Raw genomic sequence first — 16,789 nt, 5'->3', positions numbered from 1 at the left:
TATTTTATTATTCTTAAAATAATTGAATTATGTTAATCATCATCTATACACTACACATTTGATAAGAAAAAAATAAATTAAAAATTAAAAAATTATATAATATAAAGATGATGAGTAAAATTTTTCATATTATGTATAGTCTTAAAGTGTTTAAATTTCAGGCATTCACTTTAAAAAAAATAAAATTAAAAAAAAGCATGGATCTCACACATTTTAATACTGTAAATATCGTTTCTTAAAAAATTAAGACCAAGGGTCTTGCATAAACATGAGAGAGAGAGAGAGAGAGAGGGGTGTATTGACTTTCCATTCTCATTAACGACAATCTCTGGGGGGAAAATGTGCACGAAATAAAACATTTCAATTGCAGCCACAACACAATTTGCACAGCTTCCCCCATACAAGAATTAATTAAGGACTAGATTACAAAACTTTTTTCTGTCACATTTCGTTTTCCCTATCCAATACTTTTCTCTTACGGGAATGCCGCTTAGAAATCACCTTTCAGAAACATACCTTACCAGCCAGCAGACAAGCAGAGTTCCCAGTGTACCCCATGTCCCCAAGAGCACTGCCCGGATTTGATTAGACGCTGATCACTGGTCTCCATAAATAATGAGATTCAACCCGTGATCAGCCAATGTCAGTATACTCAGGCAAAAATGGACAATCCTCGAGACCAGAGATTAATCCTGGAACATATAGATGCGGTACCACCTCAAAATTCTCCATTTCCATTGAAAGCTCCGTATCCATGTCTGTCGGTAAATTACTTTCCACATTGTCCTTCCCAACGTCCAGGATGATAGGTTGAAACGGGTCAAACCTTACACTAGCATCACTTGGTACAGCTCCTGGCAACGGTTCCAGCAGTGGCTCGGCAATAAGGTGGGGTATCTCACCATGCTGCTCCATTGAGGTTCTTTTAAACTTTGATTTCGAAGGTTTCATCGAGTCAGATATGGAGAGCTTGTGCTTGCCCAATGATGGTAACTTGGATACGGATCTAGCCCTGACGTCATTTATTGGGAATACAGAAGATGCCCATCCCAGGTTATCTTCAGCACAAGCTTTTGCAGAAGCCCTGAGTAGATGGCGTTACACTATTAGCAATCTGCAATACAATGCCTAATGATCTTGACATAATCTATCTTTCCTCATACATATATATGACAGTAAATCAATAATCTTTCGCCTAGATGACTTAAAACCACCTCTCGAAGGTCATGCAACCAATCCCACCATCAACGACCAAATCAGAAAATGCTGAATTTCAATAATTAACTCTCCACAAGAACCAAACAACTTTTCCACCTACCCAACAACAAAATTAAATAAATAAAATGCAAATCTTTCAGTTTAAAGACCCGATAAGAAAAAATTCAGGTTAATCATGTGAAATAAAGAGGACTTGACCATAACCAGTGGTTGACAAATCCAATTCGTGAAACAAGTAAATTACATGTTTGCATCAGGCCATACCTGCAACGGTTCTCAGCCATATTTCTGAAAGCTTTTAGATGATCATCTCCAGTACCCTCGATTACAGATGGAGGATCTTCCCCACATATTGATAAACTGATAACAGATGGCAAAGGAACCATGGAGTCCACCATTTCTTTCTGGAATTCCAGTGTAATCTCCAATTGTTCGGTAATGGCTGACATGTCACTCCCCTGGTTGGGAAGGGAGACTCTCCCATCCGGTTGTCTATGATAGACATCATGGAGTGCAGCTGCTAACATCTTTCTACTCTGACCTAAATTTGTGAATTTCATCCTTTCTACAGGTTCCCGTGTGGAATTCTGAGAAATCTGGCTAACAGAATAAGTAAAAAACCTTCCACCAAAATAGAGACCATTACTGGATGACGAGAGACTCGGTCTGCAGTCAATACGTGATGTCACCTTCCAGACAGAAGAAAGCAGGGCAGTTAAGTGCTTCTGAAGGAGTAACTCTGTATCTGGCTGCTCAGCAGCAACGTCTAAAAGCAATCGAATGTTATCCTGCCGCAAAAGAAAATTGATGAACAAGGTTTTCATTTTCAATCTTTATCATGGTAAATTTCCAATTATAATATTAACAAATTTATTTTAGTTGTTTCATTTGCACATATGACCCACTTGAAAATAATACAAGTGAGGTTAACACTGCAGCAATGCATGCAGAAGTGCAAAGCATTTTAGTTACCAAGTATGTTTGAATTTACAATGCTTACCTCCGTTACTTTGAGAAGAGCCTTTCCAGAGCCTGTACTGCTGACCTTTTCGGTATTAGGATTGTCGGGTGCAGACAAAACATATCTCTGGATGAGTTCTCTAAACCTCTCACAACAATGGACAGGATGGCGATATCTTCCCCTGTAAGACCCACCAGCAGTCATCCCATACAAAGTTTCACTAACCAAGCTCCAATGAGGGCCATATTCATGTACCACAGCACATAATATTGCATCCTCCTGTGGCAACCAAAAATCAGGAGATGGAACACACTCTCTTGACCAAATATTTGCCTTCTTTAGTTTCTCTGGTTTTATCGTTATGACCCGCTTTACTGGCATGGTTGTAATGGATACTTTTCCTCCCATCCTACTCCTGCTTGCTGGTTTTTGCTCAATATCAGCCAAACTATCACATGGTCTTGAATATAAACGTTCATCATGCCGCATACCCAACAATTTGGAATCTAAATCTGAAGGACATTGTTCAGTGGGAGGCTTCTTGAGTTTCTTAGACTTCTTTTTCAACGTCTTTCCTTCTTCAACATTCAAAGCAGATTCGGCGTTCTTACGTTTTTTCTGCACACGTGATATTGGTGAAACAATTTCTGAAGAGGTGACCACCTCATGACAAATAATCTCATCATCCATTGATATAGATTCTGATGACGTCTCTTCTTTCGCAGGCTTCAGTTCAGACGCTAAAGATCCCTTCTTCAGAGACTTGAACTTGGCTTTCTTTGGCTTCTTTTTTGACTTGATTTTGGGATCACCTGGCATTTCATTCCTGTTAATCGAACTAGATTAGTCACTGAACATTGAATCCCCAGACATGATATGGGTCGACATACATATTCATTAAATATATCATGATACATACATGTCTGAAGATATACACTTTACTTTATAGCATAGATAAGATACTGCAACTGCAAGATTAAAAATGATCAAACATTCCTGCTCTCTATTCTAAAATGGTCATCCATGTCAGACAAATATGCATTATTTATCAAGGAGAATGCTGAGACATGCACCAGTCCCCAGTGCTGGCACTCTCTCTCTCTCTCTCTCTCTCTCTCTCTCTCTCTCTCTCTCTCTCTGTGTGTGTTTAAGTTACTAACCCTGTGGATGTTGAGTCCATGACCTCACCCTCAGTTCCATTTTATGGGGATGGAGGTGCCATTTGAGATATCACTTATTGACACAAATTCTTTTTGGTATGGATTATGTAGCATGCTGGATTCTGTGGCTCTTGCATATGTCATGTGTACTTGGGCTATGCCTATCTATATCATCAATAAAAAATCTTGTATTAGTAAAAAAAAAATAACACGCCAGATTCTGTGTAGGATGGTGGCGAATGGGATCCTATAAGCTTAGGAAAGAGAAGTTATTGCCCTTTATAATGAATTTTAAGGGCTCCAATTGTAACCTTTATTAGCCCTTTTGGAGTACAGGCCTGAATGTGGCTTGGGCTTTTCCTTGAATCTTTACAAATTAATAATCAATTGCCGAATAATCAGTTTCCATGGCAAAGGATTTGGCAGAATAAGGCACATCCCAAGGCGGCATTCTTTACTTGGACAGTGTCCCTAGGTAAGATTTTGACAACAGATAAACTGTGGAAGCGAATGGTGATTATACTAGATTGGTGCTACATGTGTAAGAAATCCGGCGAGACTATGGAATATGGATCACCTCTTAATACATTGCGAGATTGCTAGAGCACTGTGGAATGAAGTGTTTGGCCGAGTAGAGTTAGATTGGGTAATGCATGCCACAATGATTGAGTTTTTGGCCAGCTGGACACATCCAGTAGGTATTCCACAAATCAAAGCCATGTGGAATATGATACCTATCTGTATTATGTGGTGCCTGTGACATAAGCGAAACGATCGGATGTTTGAAGACAATGAGCGTTCATTAGCGGAACTTAGATATTTATTTTTCAGAACTTTATTCCTATGGGCCATAGCTGTAGACTTTAATGGCCTTGATTTTCATGACTTTCTTGTTTTCATTGCTACGACCTAGATAGGTCTTATCTCTATACCATCTTGTGTACTTAGGCTATGCCTATCATCATTAATACAATCGTTTACTTATCAATAAATAAATAAAGAAAATCACTACATTATACTCAACAATTAGAAAAAAATTGTCAAATGACTTGCCTAGTGGGGATTATTTTGTGCTCATAGAATAGTTTTTAATTTAAGTCAACAAGTCATATGACTTGTCATTGTGTCCAACACCAAGACCTTTGCCATAGTCCCTAGTATGAAGATAACTGTTAATTTCTAACAGACAATCTTTCTTTTTTAATTAGTTCTATGAGACAAACAACGAGCACAAACCATCATATACTGAAATGACATTTTTTTTTTACCTGACATCAACATTCTAATGTTAAGATGGCTTGTGAGAACCAAAATGGGTCCCAAACCTCTGGTTAAGTACAAGCAAGAGCCGGAAAGAAATTTTTAACGACAAAAGGCCAATTCATCCACCATTTAAGCTATAATATGATTCTAGAAGTTTTACGGAAGAAATAAGTAACTATGAATTTGTCTGCATATCATTCTATGGGGAGATCATAGTGTTTTCTTACTTTGTAGAATCACATTTGTCATCCTCCGCATCTTCCTTCTCTTTAGCTTCACATTCCAGCTCTGCCATTAACTATCAAAATAAGTGTATATTAGCAAAGAGATGATGCACCCACAGAAAAGAACGCAGCAAAAAGTTGATAATATGAACCTGGTGTTGAGCCAAGGCCTCAACTTGCTGCCGATAAGCCTCAGTAGCAAAATCAGAATCCCACCCTAACACAAGTAGAGAACCCTCAAGTTTAGTCTCACCATACAAACCATGCAAATTTGGATGGAACTACTGAGTTAATAGATATGACATGACATCATAGAAAAAGAGGTTCAATATGGTTATGAAATTCTTTAGACACCGTTCATATTATTTTACAACTAAACAACAGTACTGAGTTCTACATCACCTAGAATCTGTTGAGAGAGAGGAAAGAGTGAGTGAGAGAGAGAGAGAGAGGGGGGGGAAGACATGCACTCAATTTCTTACGGTTGGATAGCATATCTCATGGTGGCATTATTTGAAAATCAACTCAAAAATAATAACCCTCTAACAAGTACGGGCAGATCAAAGGTACTTTTTTTTTAAAGGTACTTACTCTCATATATGAGGGGTTCCTCATCTTCATCAATCTCAGCTTCCATTTCCTCCTTGTACCTCTCAAGGCGGTCCAATTCCCATTCTGTCTCCTCAAACCTAGCTTGAGATTCTACTGCAGCCTTGTCTATAATGGGATCCCAAAATTCTAGAAAACGAATCGCATATCGATCTATTGGACGTAGCTGATTCTCAAAGGACGAGATTGCTTGTCCAGCAGCTGCTGCTGCTGCTGCCATTTGTTTGACATCAGCCAGCATGTCAACATCATCTTCTTTACTAGTATGAGCAGGAGTTCTCTCTTCGCTAGGATTACTCCCATTTAATGTCACCCCAGTTTCTTTATTTGATGTTGTGATCCAGCCACCCAGATCTACAGGCTCATCAACCTTCAGATCATCTTCATTTACAAAATCATCATCTTCCAACCTTCCAATGGCTTCTTCTGTAAACTCCTGGTTGTCCACGGCTTCTTCTTCTTCAACTTTCTTCAATGCCATGTAATCTGCTTCATCCTCAGCACATTTCAAAGCAGCTTCCACATCCGCATTAGATACAGAAACCTCATTTCCATTGTTGTTATTCTTTTCCTTTTGCAAATTCTTGATGGTAGGTGATCGATGACCGGAGAAAAGTTCCATAGGATCAAGCTTTTTGAAGAACTCAGTGTTGTACCCTCCACTTTGTATTACAAGATCATCGAGTGCACGTTTTTTATTTGCTTTCTTTAAAATATTTTCTTCAATTGTGAGCTCACTGATTAATCGATAAATATGAACTTCACGTGTCTGTCCAATCCGGTGGCATCGATCCTGGGCCTGTTGATCCATTGCAGGATTCCAGTCACTGTCATAAAAGATAACAGTATCTGCCCCAATTAGGTTGATACCAACACCCCCACTACGAGTTGACAAGATGAAAAGAAAGATTTTTGGATTTGTATTAAAGCGTTGCAATAAGGTCTGCCTCTCCTCTGGCTGAGTGGATCCATCTAAACGCATGTAAGTGTAACCATACAAATTAATGAAAGCTTCCAAGATATCGAGCATCTTCGTCATTTGGGTGAATATTAATGCTCGATGACCTTCTGATTTTAATTTCCTGAGCAAAATTGCAAGCTCCTGCAATTTACCACAGTCAAACTGTATAAGTCGCCTGTCTGGGAAATATACTTGACTCCGGACAACTGCAGGTCTTATAGGTAATAGAAGGGGTGATAACATTTCTGAAAGTTTCTGCTTATCAGTTGGGTGCAGAAGCACAGATGTCCCCGATTTACTGCACCAAGAAACGGGTGGCGGGGCTCGTGCAGCTGGTATTGCAAACATGAAACTTTCAACAAGGTCCAACATTCTTTGGAAGCGTTCCACTGGTGAGAGGACAATGTCAGCGAGCTTTGAGGAGTAAATGTAGGACAAAGGGTTGGCCTTCAGACGATTAATATCATAAACAGGATGCTCTATTGTTACAATTTCCCTTAGTGTCCTTGAGTACATGGGTTTCTTCTCGCACCTCAAGGAATTCCACCACGCAATAGCAGCAGCCCGTTCCTTTGCTTCTCTCAGTCTCTCCTCCATGATTGCCTTATGGATCTCTTCAAAAAAATTGGTTCCATGCAACCTTTTTTTATGTTTAAATCCAGACCCACTTTCTTCTACATTGTACAAGTCGATGCGCTCCTTGATTAAACTTGAGGGGGTAGCAATGGCTTTCAATTCATCACCTTCCCAAGAAGTCATCCTAAAATCAAGATGAGTAAATAAAAATCCCAAACCCCTAAGGTCTACATTAGAAAATGGGTCGGGTGAAAGCATCGAACAAATAGAAGAACTCAATTGGATGTCAATACCACCCATATCAAAAGAACTGACAATTGGACGACCCTCAAATAAATCAGGATGATTGCAAACTTTGCGAAGTTGCATGATAACACTGATCATCCCAAAAAAGTTTGCACTGGCAAGAGTAGCTTGTGTTTCTGTGCTAGCAATAAAGTCTTCATACAAGTTACGCTGCCTCTTTGACAGTCTACAGTAAATGATATGTTCATGTTTCATAGGCAGCTGCTTCTCCACATCTCGTTTCAACCGACGAAGTATGAAAGGACGGAGGACATTATGAAGACGATCAACAACTTCTTTATTTACTTTCTCCTGTCCCTCAACCATTCCTGATATTGGATTACTGAACCAATCCTTGAATTCCTGATGAGATTGAAAGATGTGGGGCATCAGAAAATGCATTAGAGACCAGAGTTCCATGAGATCATTCTGCAGTGGTGTCCCAGTTAATAAAATACGTCGTTTTGAATTGAAGTTCAAAAGAGTTTGCCATCTTTGTGACTTCCAGTTTTTAATCAGATGGGCTTCATCTAAAATCAAATATTTCCACTTCTTTCGCTTGAAAACTTTTGAATCTTGAATAACCAGTCTGTACGTGGTTATGCATACATGAAACGAATTTGGTTTCAACCAGCCTTGCCTCTTATATTTTCTCTCTTTTGCACTTCCAAAATAAGTTAAAATCTTAAAAGCAGGACACCATTTCAGAAACTCAGTCTCCCAATTGAGCATAACACTTGTGGGGACAACAATGAGATGAGGGCCCCATATTCCCTTTTCAATTGCTAGGTGTGCAAGAAGGGAGATTGTCATAATCGTCTTTCCAAGCCCCATTTCATCAGCTAGAATCCCATTCAGTCTTTTCTCATACATTGTAACAAGCCAATCCAAGCCAATATGTTGATACTCACGAAGAGGATGCCTTAGAAGAAATGGGAACTTAGTGCGCACTTTGGTTGTGGAAAAGGTATTCCCTGTGGGTTGTGCTGATCTTGCAGCTGCAGCTGCATCGGCAATTTTATTCTCACTATCCCTTCCTTCTGTTTTTTCAAGGGATCCCGCTTCCTGCTCTTCTACAGGAGAATGCACAACTGGCCGATAATCACCAGTTTTCACATCTTCATCCATATTAATGGCCTGCTGCTTAAGTTCAATGCCTTCATGAGCTGGAGAATCCCCGAGATTGTCTGATAAAGCAGATGCATCATTGGATTCATCATCTGTAACTTCTTCGTCATCAAATCCCTATTAAACAGATGTTGAAAATAGAATTTTAAAAAAATCATAGCACAAAACAAACCACCTGAGAAATAAGCAAAAGCAAAACCTACCTTTTTATACCTTGCAAGCAATTCTTCCACAGGTATTTCACTCTCCTTTTGCAGTAATGCAATCTACAAAATAGCCACTTTGTTCAGAATGATAAATTATGAGGAGAAACCAAAACCAGTAAAATTCAACAAGCTAAACAAACATCTTAGGGATAAACAAGTAAAGAACCATGAAATTGGAACCTAGGATATAGAAAGTTTTCAGGCAAGGAATAGCTTGTCTTGCTCTTTACCTCATCCATGGGATCGCTTGAATCTGCTTTTGCCAGTTCCTCCTCCTGCGATAAGGTTGCCTCATCATCCTGGACATATAAGTCAAATTAGAAGTTGGCATGACCATAGGAAATAACAAGTATAAACTTTTTTTTTTTTTTATAAGTAACAAGTATAAACTTATGCCACACCTGATCATTCATTCAACCTAATTCTGACTAATTAAGCACAACCACATATTACAAGACCAGTACATTTACTAAAAAATATCAGGAAAAATATTCTACATGATTCAGTAATAATAAAATTCCTCCAACTTACATCCCCTTAAATTGCAATCCTTAAAGGCATTATCAAATGCTAAACAACTGGAGCTTTAAAGCATAAAAGCCTTGTCTGTTCTTTAAAGCATAAAAAACTCTCATCTCGAAGGGAAAAAAAAATATTCCCAAACCTCCTTATTCAACAACTTGCAAATGACAAAAACACATCCATTTACTTGATGTCATGTTGTTTAAGTTTGACTCTGCACCTTTGATCAAGTAACATGCTATAGCACATGCACATATAACTTTATTGAATACTGAGTAAAATAATATTCAATTGAGATAACTTAAAAATAACTATCGAGTGCAGAGAATTCTTTAAAGCATTTCTAGCATCTTGCACGCTTCACTTTATTTAATACCTTTAATAAAATCATAATGATGAAAATAACATGCCTTTTTTACACTATACGACACCAGAGGAAAAAGGGGAAATAATTAATAAAAAAAAAACAGCTTTGTTTATTTGATACCTTTTCTTCCCCAGCAGCAAGAACAAAGTCAACATCTTCCTAAATAATTTGAGATACAGATCAGTAAAATAGCTTATATAAAAACTCATTACTAATTTCTGAAATATTAATATCGAAAAAACTAAATAAAAGAACACGTAATAGTACCTGTTCATCATGAAAATCATATAGAAAATGATCTTTGGCCAATTCCCCAGAAACTTCTAATGGATCGGTAGCTTGACATGTTTCAGTTTCTAACAAATGTTTTTCTGAAACAGATAACCCATCATTACTTTCAACCTGTAATTAGAAAACACGTGCTACATTGAGATCTTATCTCGCTCAGCAATTCACCAATCAACACCACAAACACATACAACTTACACAAGGACGACCAGTGGCTATGGCATCAATCTCATTGACAGCAGAAAGATTATTTCCTTTGCCTGCAACATATTCAGACCCCCCAGCCCCACAACCACATTAGAGAAATCACATATTTCAGAAGATAGACGGAATAATTAACTGCTTCTTACCCTTTCCATGACCTTCCCACATGGGTGTTGGTTCAGACTCATCTCCATCCATTTCTGGAGTACTTTCTCTGCCAAGTGGTTCAGCTGCATCTTCACCCTTTTCTGGACTACTTTCTCTGCTCACTGAACGTGCTCATGTTGATTATATATATATTTTTTTTACAAAAACAAAATGTAATGTATCCCCTTAGCCAATGTGAGAGATATAGAGCAAGAGAGATCCTACCACAACTGATTTTTTGCCACATCATTCATTTACATGGTATATCTAAATTATTTATATTGTATGAAAGGTACATAACAGGGAGGATAGAGCAAAAACAGTAGCGCAATGCAAACGTCAAGTCCATGAGTTTGTGTGACAAACCCAAAACTAGGCACCCAACACAAAGGCTCAACCATCTGAAACTCTTGCAATCCTGGGTGCCTAAAGCATGCACAGCAGTCCATCTTTACACACAAGATCATTTCTTATTTAGCTTGGGAGGATTAGGATATGGGAGGCTGTGGGAACTGGAAGGCAAGTCAGATACTGCTCGGTTTGCTTTTGCATGGAAAAAAGTAGGTCTGCTTAAAACTGGCGGTCCCTCTCTTAGAAAACCCAATCAGACTGTTAAGAAAAACAAAAAATTCGGTCATGATGATAGTTCACCTTTCTTCATGGTATAACGTTTGAGTAGCTCCTCAAGTGGAAGATCCACTTCATTGCGCAAAGCTGCCAATTCTTCTTTTCTTTCTTCTTCAGTTATGAGGGCCTCATCTTCCTCAATTGTTTGCTCATCATCTTCCTAAAATAAAACAATGTGTAGGAAACACTTCTAAGCATGTAAAAACTAGAGCACAGAAAAAACATAGATCATAAGATATCAAGGATACAAATCCAAGGAAAACCATGTAAAGTTAAAAAATGCTACTGTATCTAATCTTCAAGATTGCAAGTGAATAGGAGGTTATAATCCAGACTTGCGTGCAAGCAAAGCTCTATATTTAAGACCTTACAATTGCAGGTAGCGTCTCAAACAACATCAAAATTTGAAATATTAACCACACAAAATGAAATCTGACGTGAAAGCCTGCAACCATAAATTCTAATTTGAAAAGGGGGCTAAATGTTTTGGGTCCTTATTTTGGTCAATATCTATTAGCTTTTTTTACACCTTTTTCACCAAGATGTCATTTAATATTATGCAAGTATATGCAACAGGAAATTTTTGTTCCTTTGGCAGCTTCATTAAACAGCCAGATAGCAGGACGATAAAAACCACAGCTGAACTTTGTTAGTCTGCAGTACATTCCGTTCCTATATTTTCACACCTTCTTCCAATAAAGGCTTGAGATTATACACAAAACAGATGGAAAATTATCTTACCATTTAACTCCTCTAAGAAGACAAAAAATGTACTTCTAAGTATATTCCTTGTAAAGAAAACATATGATATATATCTGTCCTATTATTCTTTCAGTTTTTAAATAGCAACAAGTATGCATAAGTGGCAAAGGCACAAGACTTCCCAACAATAATTTGCATATTAGGATCATATACCCCTTAATGAAAAAAATAAACTCTAAAATATTAAAATCAGATCTACAAGTGATAGTGAAGAGACAATAAAAGCCTACCGACTCGTCTTCAGATTGTGTACCATAATCTTCATCCATATCCGCAGTACTTGACTTAGATTCTGTCAGATTGTGTAAATATATTGTCAATAAAAAAAATGTCATCATTTTGAGGTTATCAGGTAAATAACAACTAAACCAGATTCCTACTCATCAAAATTAAATTCTGGAGATTCATTACCATCATTTTCATCCACTTCTTTGTATTTAATACTCAGTTGATCTTGTGGAGTACATTGTTGCACTGGTTTATGAGTATCAACGAGATTTTCTGCTAACATTGTTGAGTACCTAAATATCCAACACAATAATGTCATTTCACTTTACCTGTGGACGCATAACAAGAACTTCTCACCATCCAATACATAACAAAGAACTAAGCAGTTCATCAAACAAAAACAATGAGAGAAATAATTCTACCTCTCAGTTTGGCCCAAAAGAAACTCAAGTTGCTTATCAAGTGCCTTTTTCTTCTTCTCATCAAGCTCCATCTGATGCTTGTAAAGCACCTGGAATTACAAGATCTTTTTTAAATATGAACAAAGAGGACTCAGAATAAATTACAGAGGGGTTAAATAAGCTTTTAAGAATAGATAACTATTTTGATAAGTTATTTGAATAAATATCATAGATAAACTAACCAGTTTTTCTATTTTCATCCAGAATTTCTTCACGTCCTTTGAGATATTAAGTGCAACTTTTCTTAACCGCTGCTCCTCTTCCTGTTAAAATTTTTAGTTATTCTGATATACTCATAATCATCATATCACCGTGTAGTACAAAACGAAATAATTCTGTCTACTGCTGGTGATGCAATAAAAGATTCATTAACGCAAGGAAGCAAAAAACCTAACCTTCATTTTCTTTTCTCCCCTAGTAGCCTGATCTACGGTGCCCCTGCTCGCTCTTAAAGCAACCTTCTTTGCTTGAGCCAATTTCCATTTTCTCTCTGACTCGAAGTCCTGCTAACAACCAATTGAATGAGCAGGGAAGCAGTGAAACAAATATCTCACGAACTCCACAAAATGGGCACAGCAAAAAATGAGTATAGCCAAAAGGTTTCCTACATCATAGAAGATAAAAGCTTTGAGGAACTTGTTAATTACCTTTGACAACCAAACCATCTCTTCTAAAACATGATCCCAATGAGTTTTTCGGCGTAGAGGTTCTTTGGGAGCTTCAAGTGCCTGATATAAACAACTTGAGTCATGGTGACAATATTTGGAAGAGAAAATCACAGCAGAACTTTTTTTTTTTTTTTTTTTATAGGTAAAAGAATAAAGCAGAACATTCAAATTACTGTCAGTTCTCAGCACCCACAATGTTATCATTACAAAGGAGTAGCAGACCACTAATTCCTTAATCCAATTTTGCTTTTCAGCATGATAATTAAGCCTTTTTCAGTACTCGCTCTTCTTTTTTCTAACTTTTCTGTTGCAGAATCAACATTTTATTTTGGTCGTCTTCAACAGCTTAACTAAGTTTACCTAGGTTCTGAACTGCGCACATAAGTTGAAGTTAAACTCAACATCACCAAGTTTGACTTACAAAAGAAAAAAAATACACTAGTTCAATTAAATACAATGTGCTTACACTAGATTTTTAGCTAATATACACTACAGCTTCAGATCACAACTGTAAATTCATCATGTATGCTGATTTAAACAATATGTAGCTTCCTATCCATAACAGATAGCAGTATGCAGTTCAGTTTATCTAGAAATGTCGTTTACACATTGTGGAAAATTGATTTAAAGATAATAAAATATAAGTATGAAAGTAAGATCAAACAACGTATTCTGTAGATTTCAGGAACTCCACAAAGGCACCAGAAAAAAGTAAGACACAGCAAAAAGAAAAGAGAAAAAAAAAAAGGCTTAATTAATAAGGGCTTCAGAAGGACACTGAAAAAATTACTAAGACCCAGCCAAAACAAGACAGATATAGCAATTGATTTAGGCTCTGAAAAGACGTAGAAGTGAATTAATCTACAGATAAAATATTCACAAGCTAACCTTTTGACGCTTAGCTCTTGTCTCATGATCAAGCTTACACCTGGGACCTTTGGATGCCATAAGTTTATTGCAATATATATATCATTATCGAATGGCTGAAGATCGTGAATGACCTAGAACCAAACAACCCTTGCAAGTATCAGTTCAAGCACTTTTTGAAATGATGAGTCCCATCAAATATAAAAGTGAGAGAAAAGGAAATTAAGCATCAATATATCTATTTTTTACAAGTGTTAAGCATCAATATATAGTCAAAGCATATTACATATGATACTCAAAATTCATATAAATATAACCCCAAGCTTATATGCACACATACCATTTGACTCATAACCAATGTGGGACCATAACATAGCCCCAACCTTCAAGACTAATGCCCACGTTAGTCGAGCACTATGGGAGGCTTTCACGAGGCTGGGGCAACATGGCCCGTCCCACTAGATCCATAGGCAGCCACTCCGTGAGTCCAGCCTGTTAGGCAAGGCAGCATGGGAGCTCACAACCTGGCTCTAATACCATTTGTTATGTGTCCATATATGGCCAAGGATTCACATCCTAGAAAACTGGCTTGCTAGGTGGAGGTGCTCCCAAGCTTATATGCACACATACCATTTGTTATGTGCTCCCAAGCTTATATGCACACATATCATTTGACTCCTAACCAATGTGGGACCATAACAAAAGGGGCATATGACACAATATGCAGCTTGTGCCTGGCTCTCTCTCATCATCATGCAAAACCACAGGTTGAAAAGAGCAAGATGAAACCCGATTATTAAATGAGAAATCGATAGCTATTTTCAAATTTTGCTTAAGCTACTCCAACAATATTTCAAAAAAGAAATCTCGAGATGGTAGCATAAATGCACCTTAAAATGCTCCAAACCAAGAGTAGTTGACATGCTTGCGAAAAGTTATTTAAGGAAAAAAACAATTATCATGCTATGTTTGGTTATAATAAAACTTTATAATATAAACGAGAACGTGAGAGGTGTTTTGCTTCTTCATCCCAGAAACACAGAGAGAGGAGAGAGAGAGAACCAACTGAACCAAACAGAAACAGCTGTACTGAGCTCAGCGAGTGGAGATGATTTTCGTACGTTCCAAAAAATAAGAAAAGAAAAAAAAAACAAATTTCGAAAATGTCATCTTTATGTCTCCAGAAACCAAACACAGCAAAATCCATAACCTGACCTGGTAGAAGCTGCGGTGGTGTGCTTTTTCACTTTCCACTCCGCCCAGTTCTCACCGATCTTTCACGATAAAATTCATAGGCCATCGGTGGTTGCCGTCATCGTTGGATCCCAGTTGTCGGGGTTTTCAGGCGGGTTTAAGCGGAGGCCAGCTCCTACGAGAAAACCCAACAGCAGCACCCCCGGCCCCCAACCCGGATCCAAAAATAAAAGAGTAAAAAATGTGAAAATCTTTTGCTTTCCCAGAAATAGATTTTCTTTTCTTTTCTTTTCTTTTTGAATTGTGGATAAAATCCGATCTATCTAATAACAAGGCCCGTGTTTACGGATGTACGAATTATGATCAGTACCTTCGCTGCGAATGAATCGCAGTGAAAAGGAAATTTCAGCATGCGATTGCGTTTCGGAATTGTAGCACCACAATTGAAACGTCGCCGTCTAGTTATGTGCTGTATGATCTTAAAAAAATTTTACTTTGTCTAGTCAATTTTTCCACTCATTTTAACACCTAATGTGTTAATTTTTTTTATTTAATAGTTAAGGAAATAATTATTAATATATTAATATTTCTTTTATATTTTTTAAAAATATTTTTAAATAATAAGAAATCTAAATAAAAAATTTTAAAAAAATAAAAAAATATTTTTAACCTAGCGGTATGTTTAAACGGTATACTCTGAGCGACAGAATAGTACTGCTCATGATCTTATATCGATGATTATAAGATCTAAAAAGCAGAGTAAAAACTGGATTGGGATAGGAAGAATCATTATTTTCTTGCTCATTAGATTGCCTTGCAAATGCCGCTTGCCATTTTAACGAATCTTAATTCCCTTTTAATTCATTCTATATATATTTATTTGTTCAAAGGTACGATTACATTATTTTTTAAAAAGAAATACGTCACATTATGTTGATGAGTAATTCTAAGAATAATAAATTATGTGCAAACCTTTTATAAAAAAAAGTAGACTAAAAAAAAAATTTATACTTTTTTATTGTAGAATTCATTTTTTAATAAAAAGTTTATGTTAGATTTGTACGTTTAAAATTTGTATATATCATTGTTCTTATGGTCAAATATTAATTGTAAATCAATTCTTAAATCATTTTTTATTTTTTAAAAATATCAACTAAAAAATCAATGAATAATGTCATATGTATAGAAGTGAATGAGAGAGGGTAATAAATCTGATTTTTCAAAATAACCAAAAAAAAAAAAAAAAAGAGGAAGAGAGAGATGGGCTGTACTGTAATGGGCCTAGCTATTATTAGGGAGTAATCCAATGTGCTAGACTGAAATGCTGGGCGGGGGGGGAGTGGGGAGGCCTATTACGGGCCTCCAGATGAAAAGAAGGGCAAAAGACAGAGATGACAAAACTGGTAAAAATAAAAGGCCGGCCTGGATTCCAGCAAACTTGGACCCAGAGACACCGTACAAAAGCCCATCTGGTCCAGCAGCATACAAAAGTACAAGGAAATGTACGTCAAAAGTACCCATATTTTTTTATTAAAAAAAAAAAAAAAGGAAAAAAAGTATACATAACGACATTCTTCCGGTCATTCACACGAGAGCTTTACTATAAAATCTTCACCATAATTTATATTCTATATTTTTTAAAATTTTTTTTTGAGTTGATTTTTTTAAAATTATTTCAAATTTTCTATTTATTATCTATATAATAAATATTTGATAAAAGAAAAAAATAATAAAAATTAAAAATAATATAAAGTGTGAAGTATTAAGAAATTGTGAATATTTTTTTTTCACATGCACCACGTACCAACACATAACGACAATTGTTCATATTAATACCAAATCAAATAAGCTATGTACAATAAC

General features: G+C 36.8%; 1 protein-coding gene across 1 annotated transcript; it reads right to left on the bottom strand.

Annotated features, from left to right (window-relative positions):
- Positions 1-294: 294 nt before the first annotated feature.
- LOC109021932 (protein PHOTOPERIOD-INDEPENDENT EARLY FLOWERING 1-like) lies at positions 295-15,209 on the bottom strand. The gene is made up of 21 exons (XM_019004672.2): positions 14,948-15,209; positions 13,754-13,866; positions 12,845-12,925; positions 12,593-12,700; positions 12,380-12,460; positions 12,159-12,247; positions 11,920-12,029; positions 11,739-11,800; positions 10,771-10,906; positions 10,119-10,241; positions 9,967-10,028; positions 9,748-9,882; positions 9,601-9,639; positions 8,822-8,890; positions 8,589-8,651; positions 5,418-8,502; positions 4,979-5,043; positions 4,830-4,900; positions 2,219-3,005; positions 1,483-2,006; positions 295-1,084 (listed from the first exon to the last, which is right to left on the bottom strand). Exons 2-21 carry the CDS (start codon positions 13,811-13,813, stop codon positions 634-636), a joined length of 6,201 nt encoding a protein of 2,066 aa, XP_018860217.2. The 5' UTR covers positions 13,814-13,866; positions 14,948-15,209; the 3' UTR covers positions 295-633.
- Positions 15,210-16,789: the final 1,580 nt, after the last annotated feature.

This window comes from Juglans regia, chromosome 4 (genome assembly GCF_001411555.2).
Source record: "Juglans regia cultivar Chandler chromosome 4, Walnut 2.0, whole genome shotgun sequence".
NCBI lineage: Eukaryota > Viridiplantae > Streptophyta > Magnoliopsida > Fagales > Juglandaceae > Juglans > Juglans regia.
The sequence above is the reverse complement of the archived record's forward strand: the minus strand, read 5'-3'. Positions and strand labels throughout refer to the sequence as shown.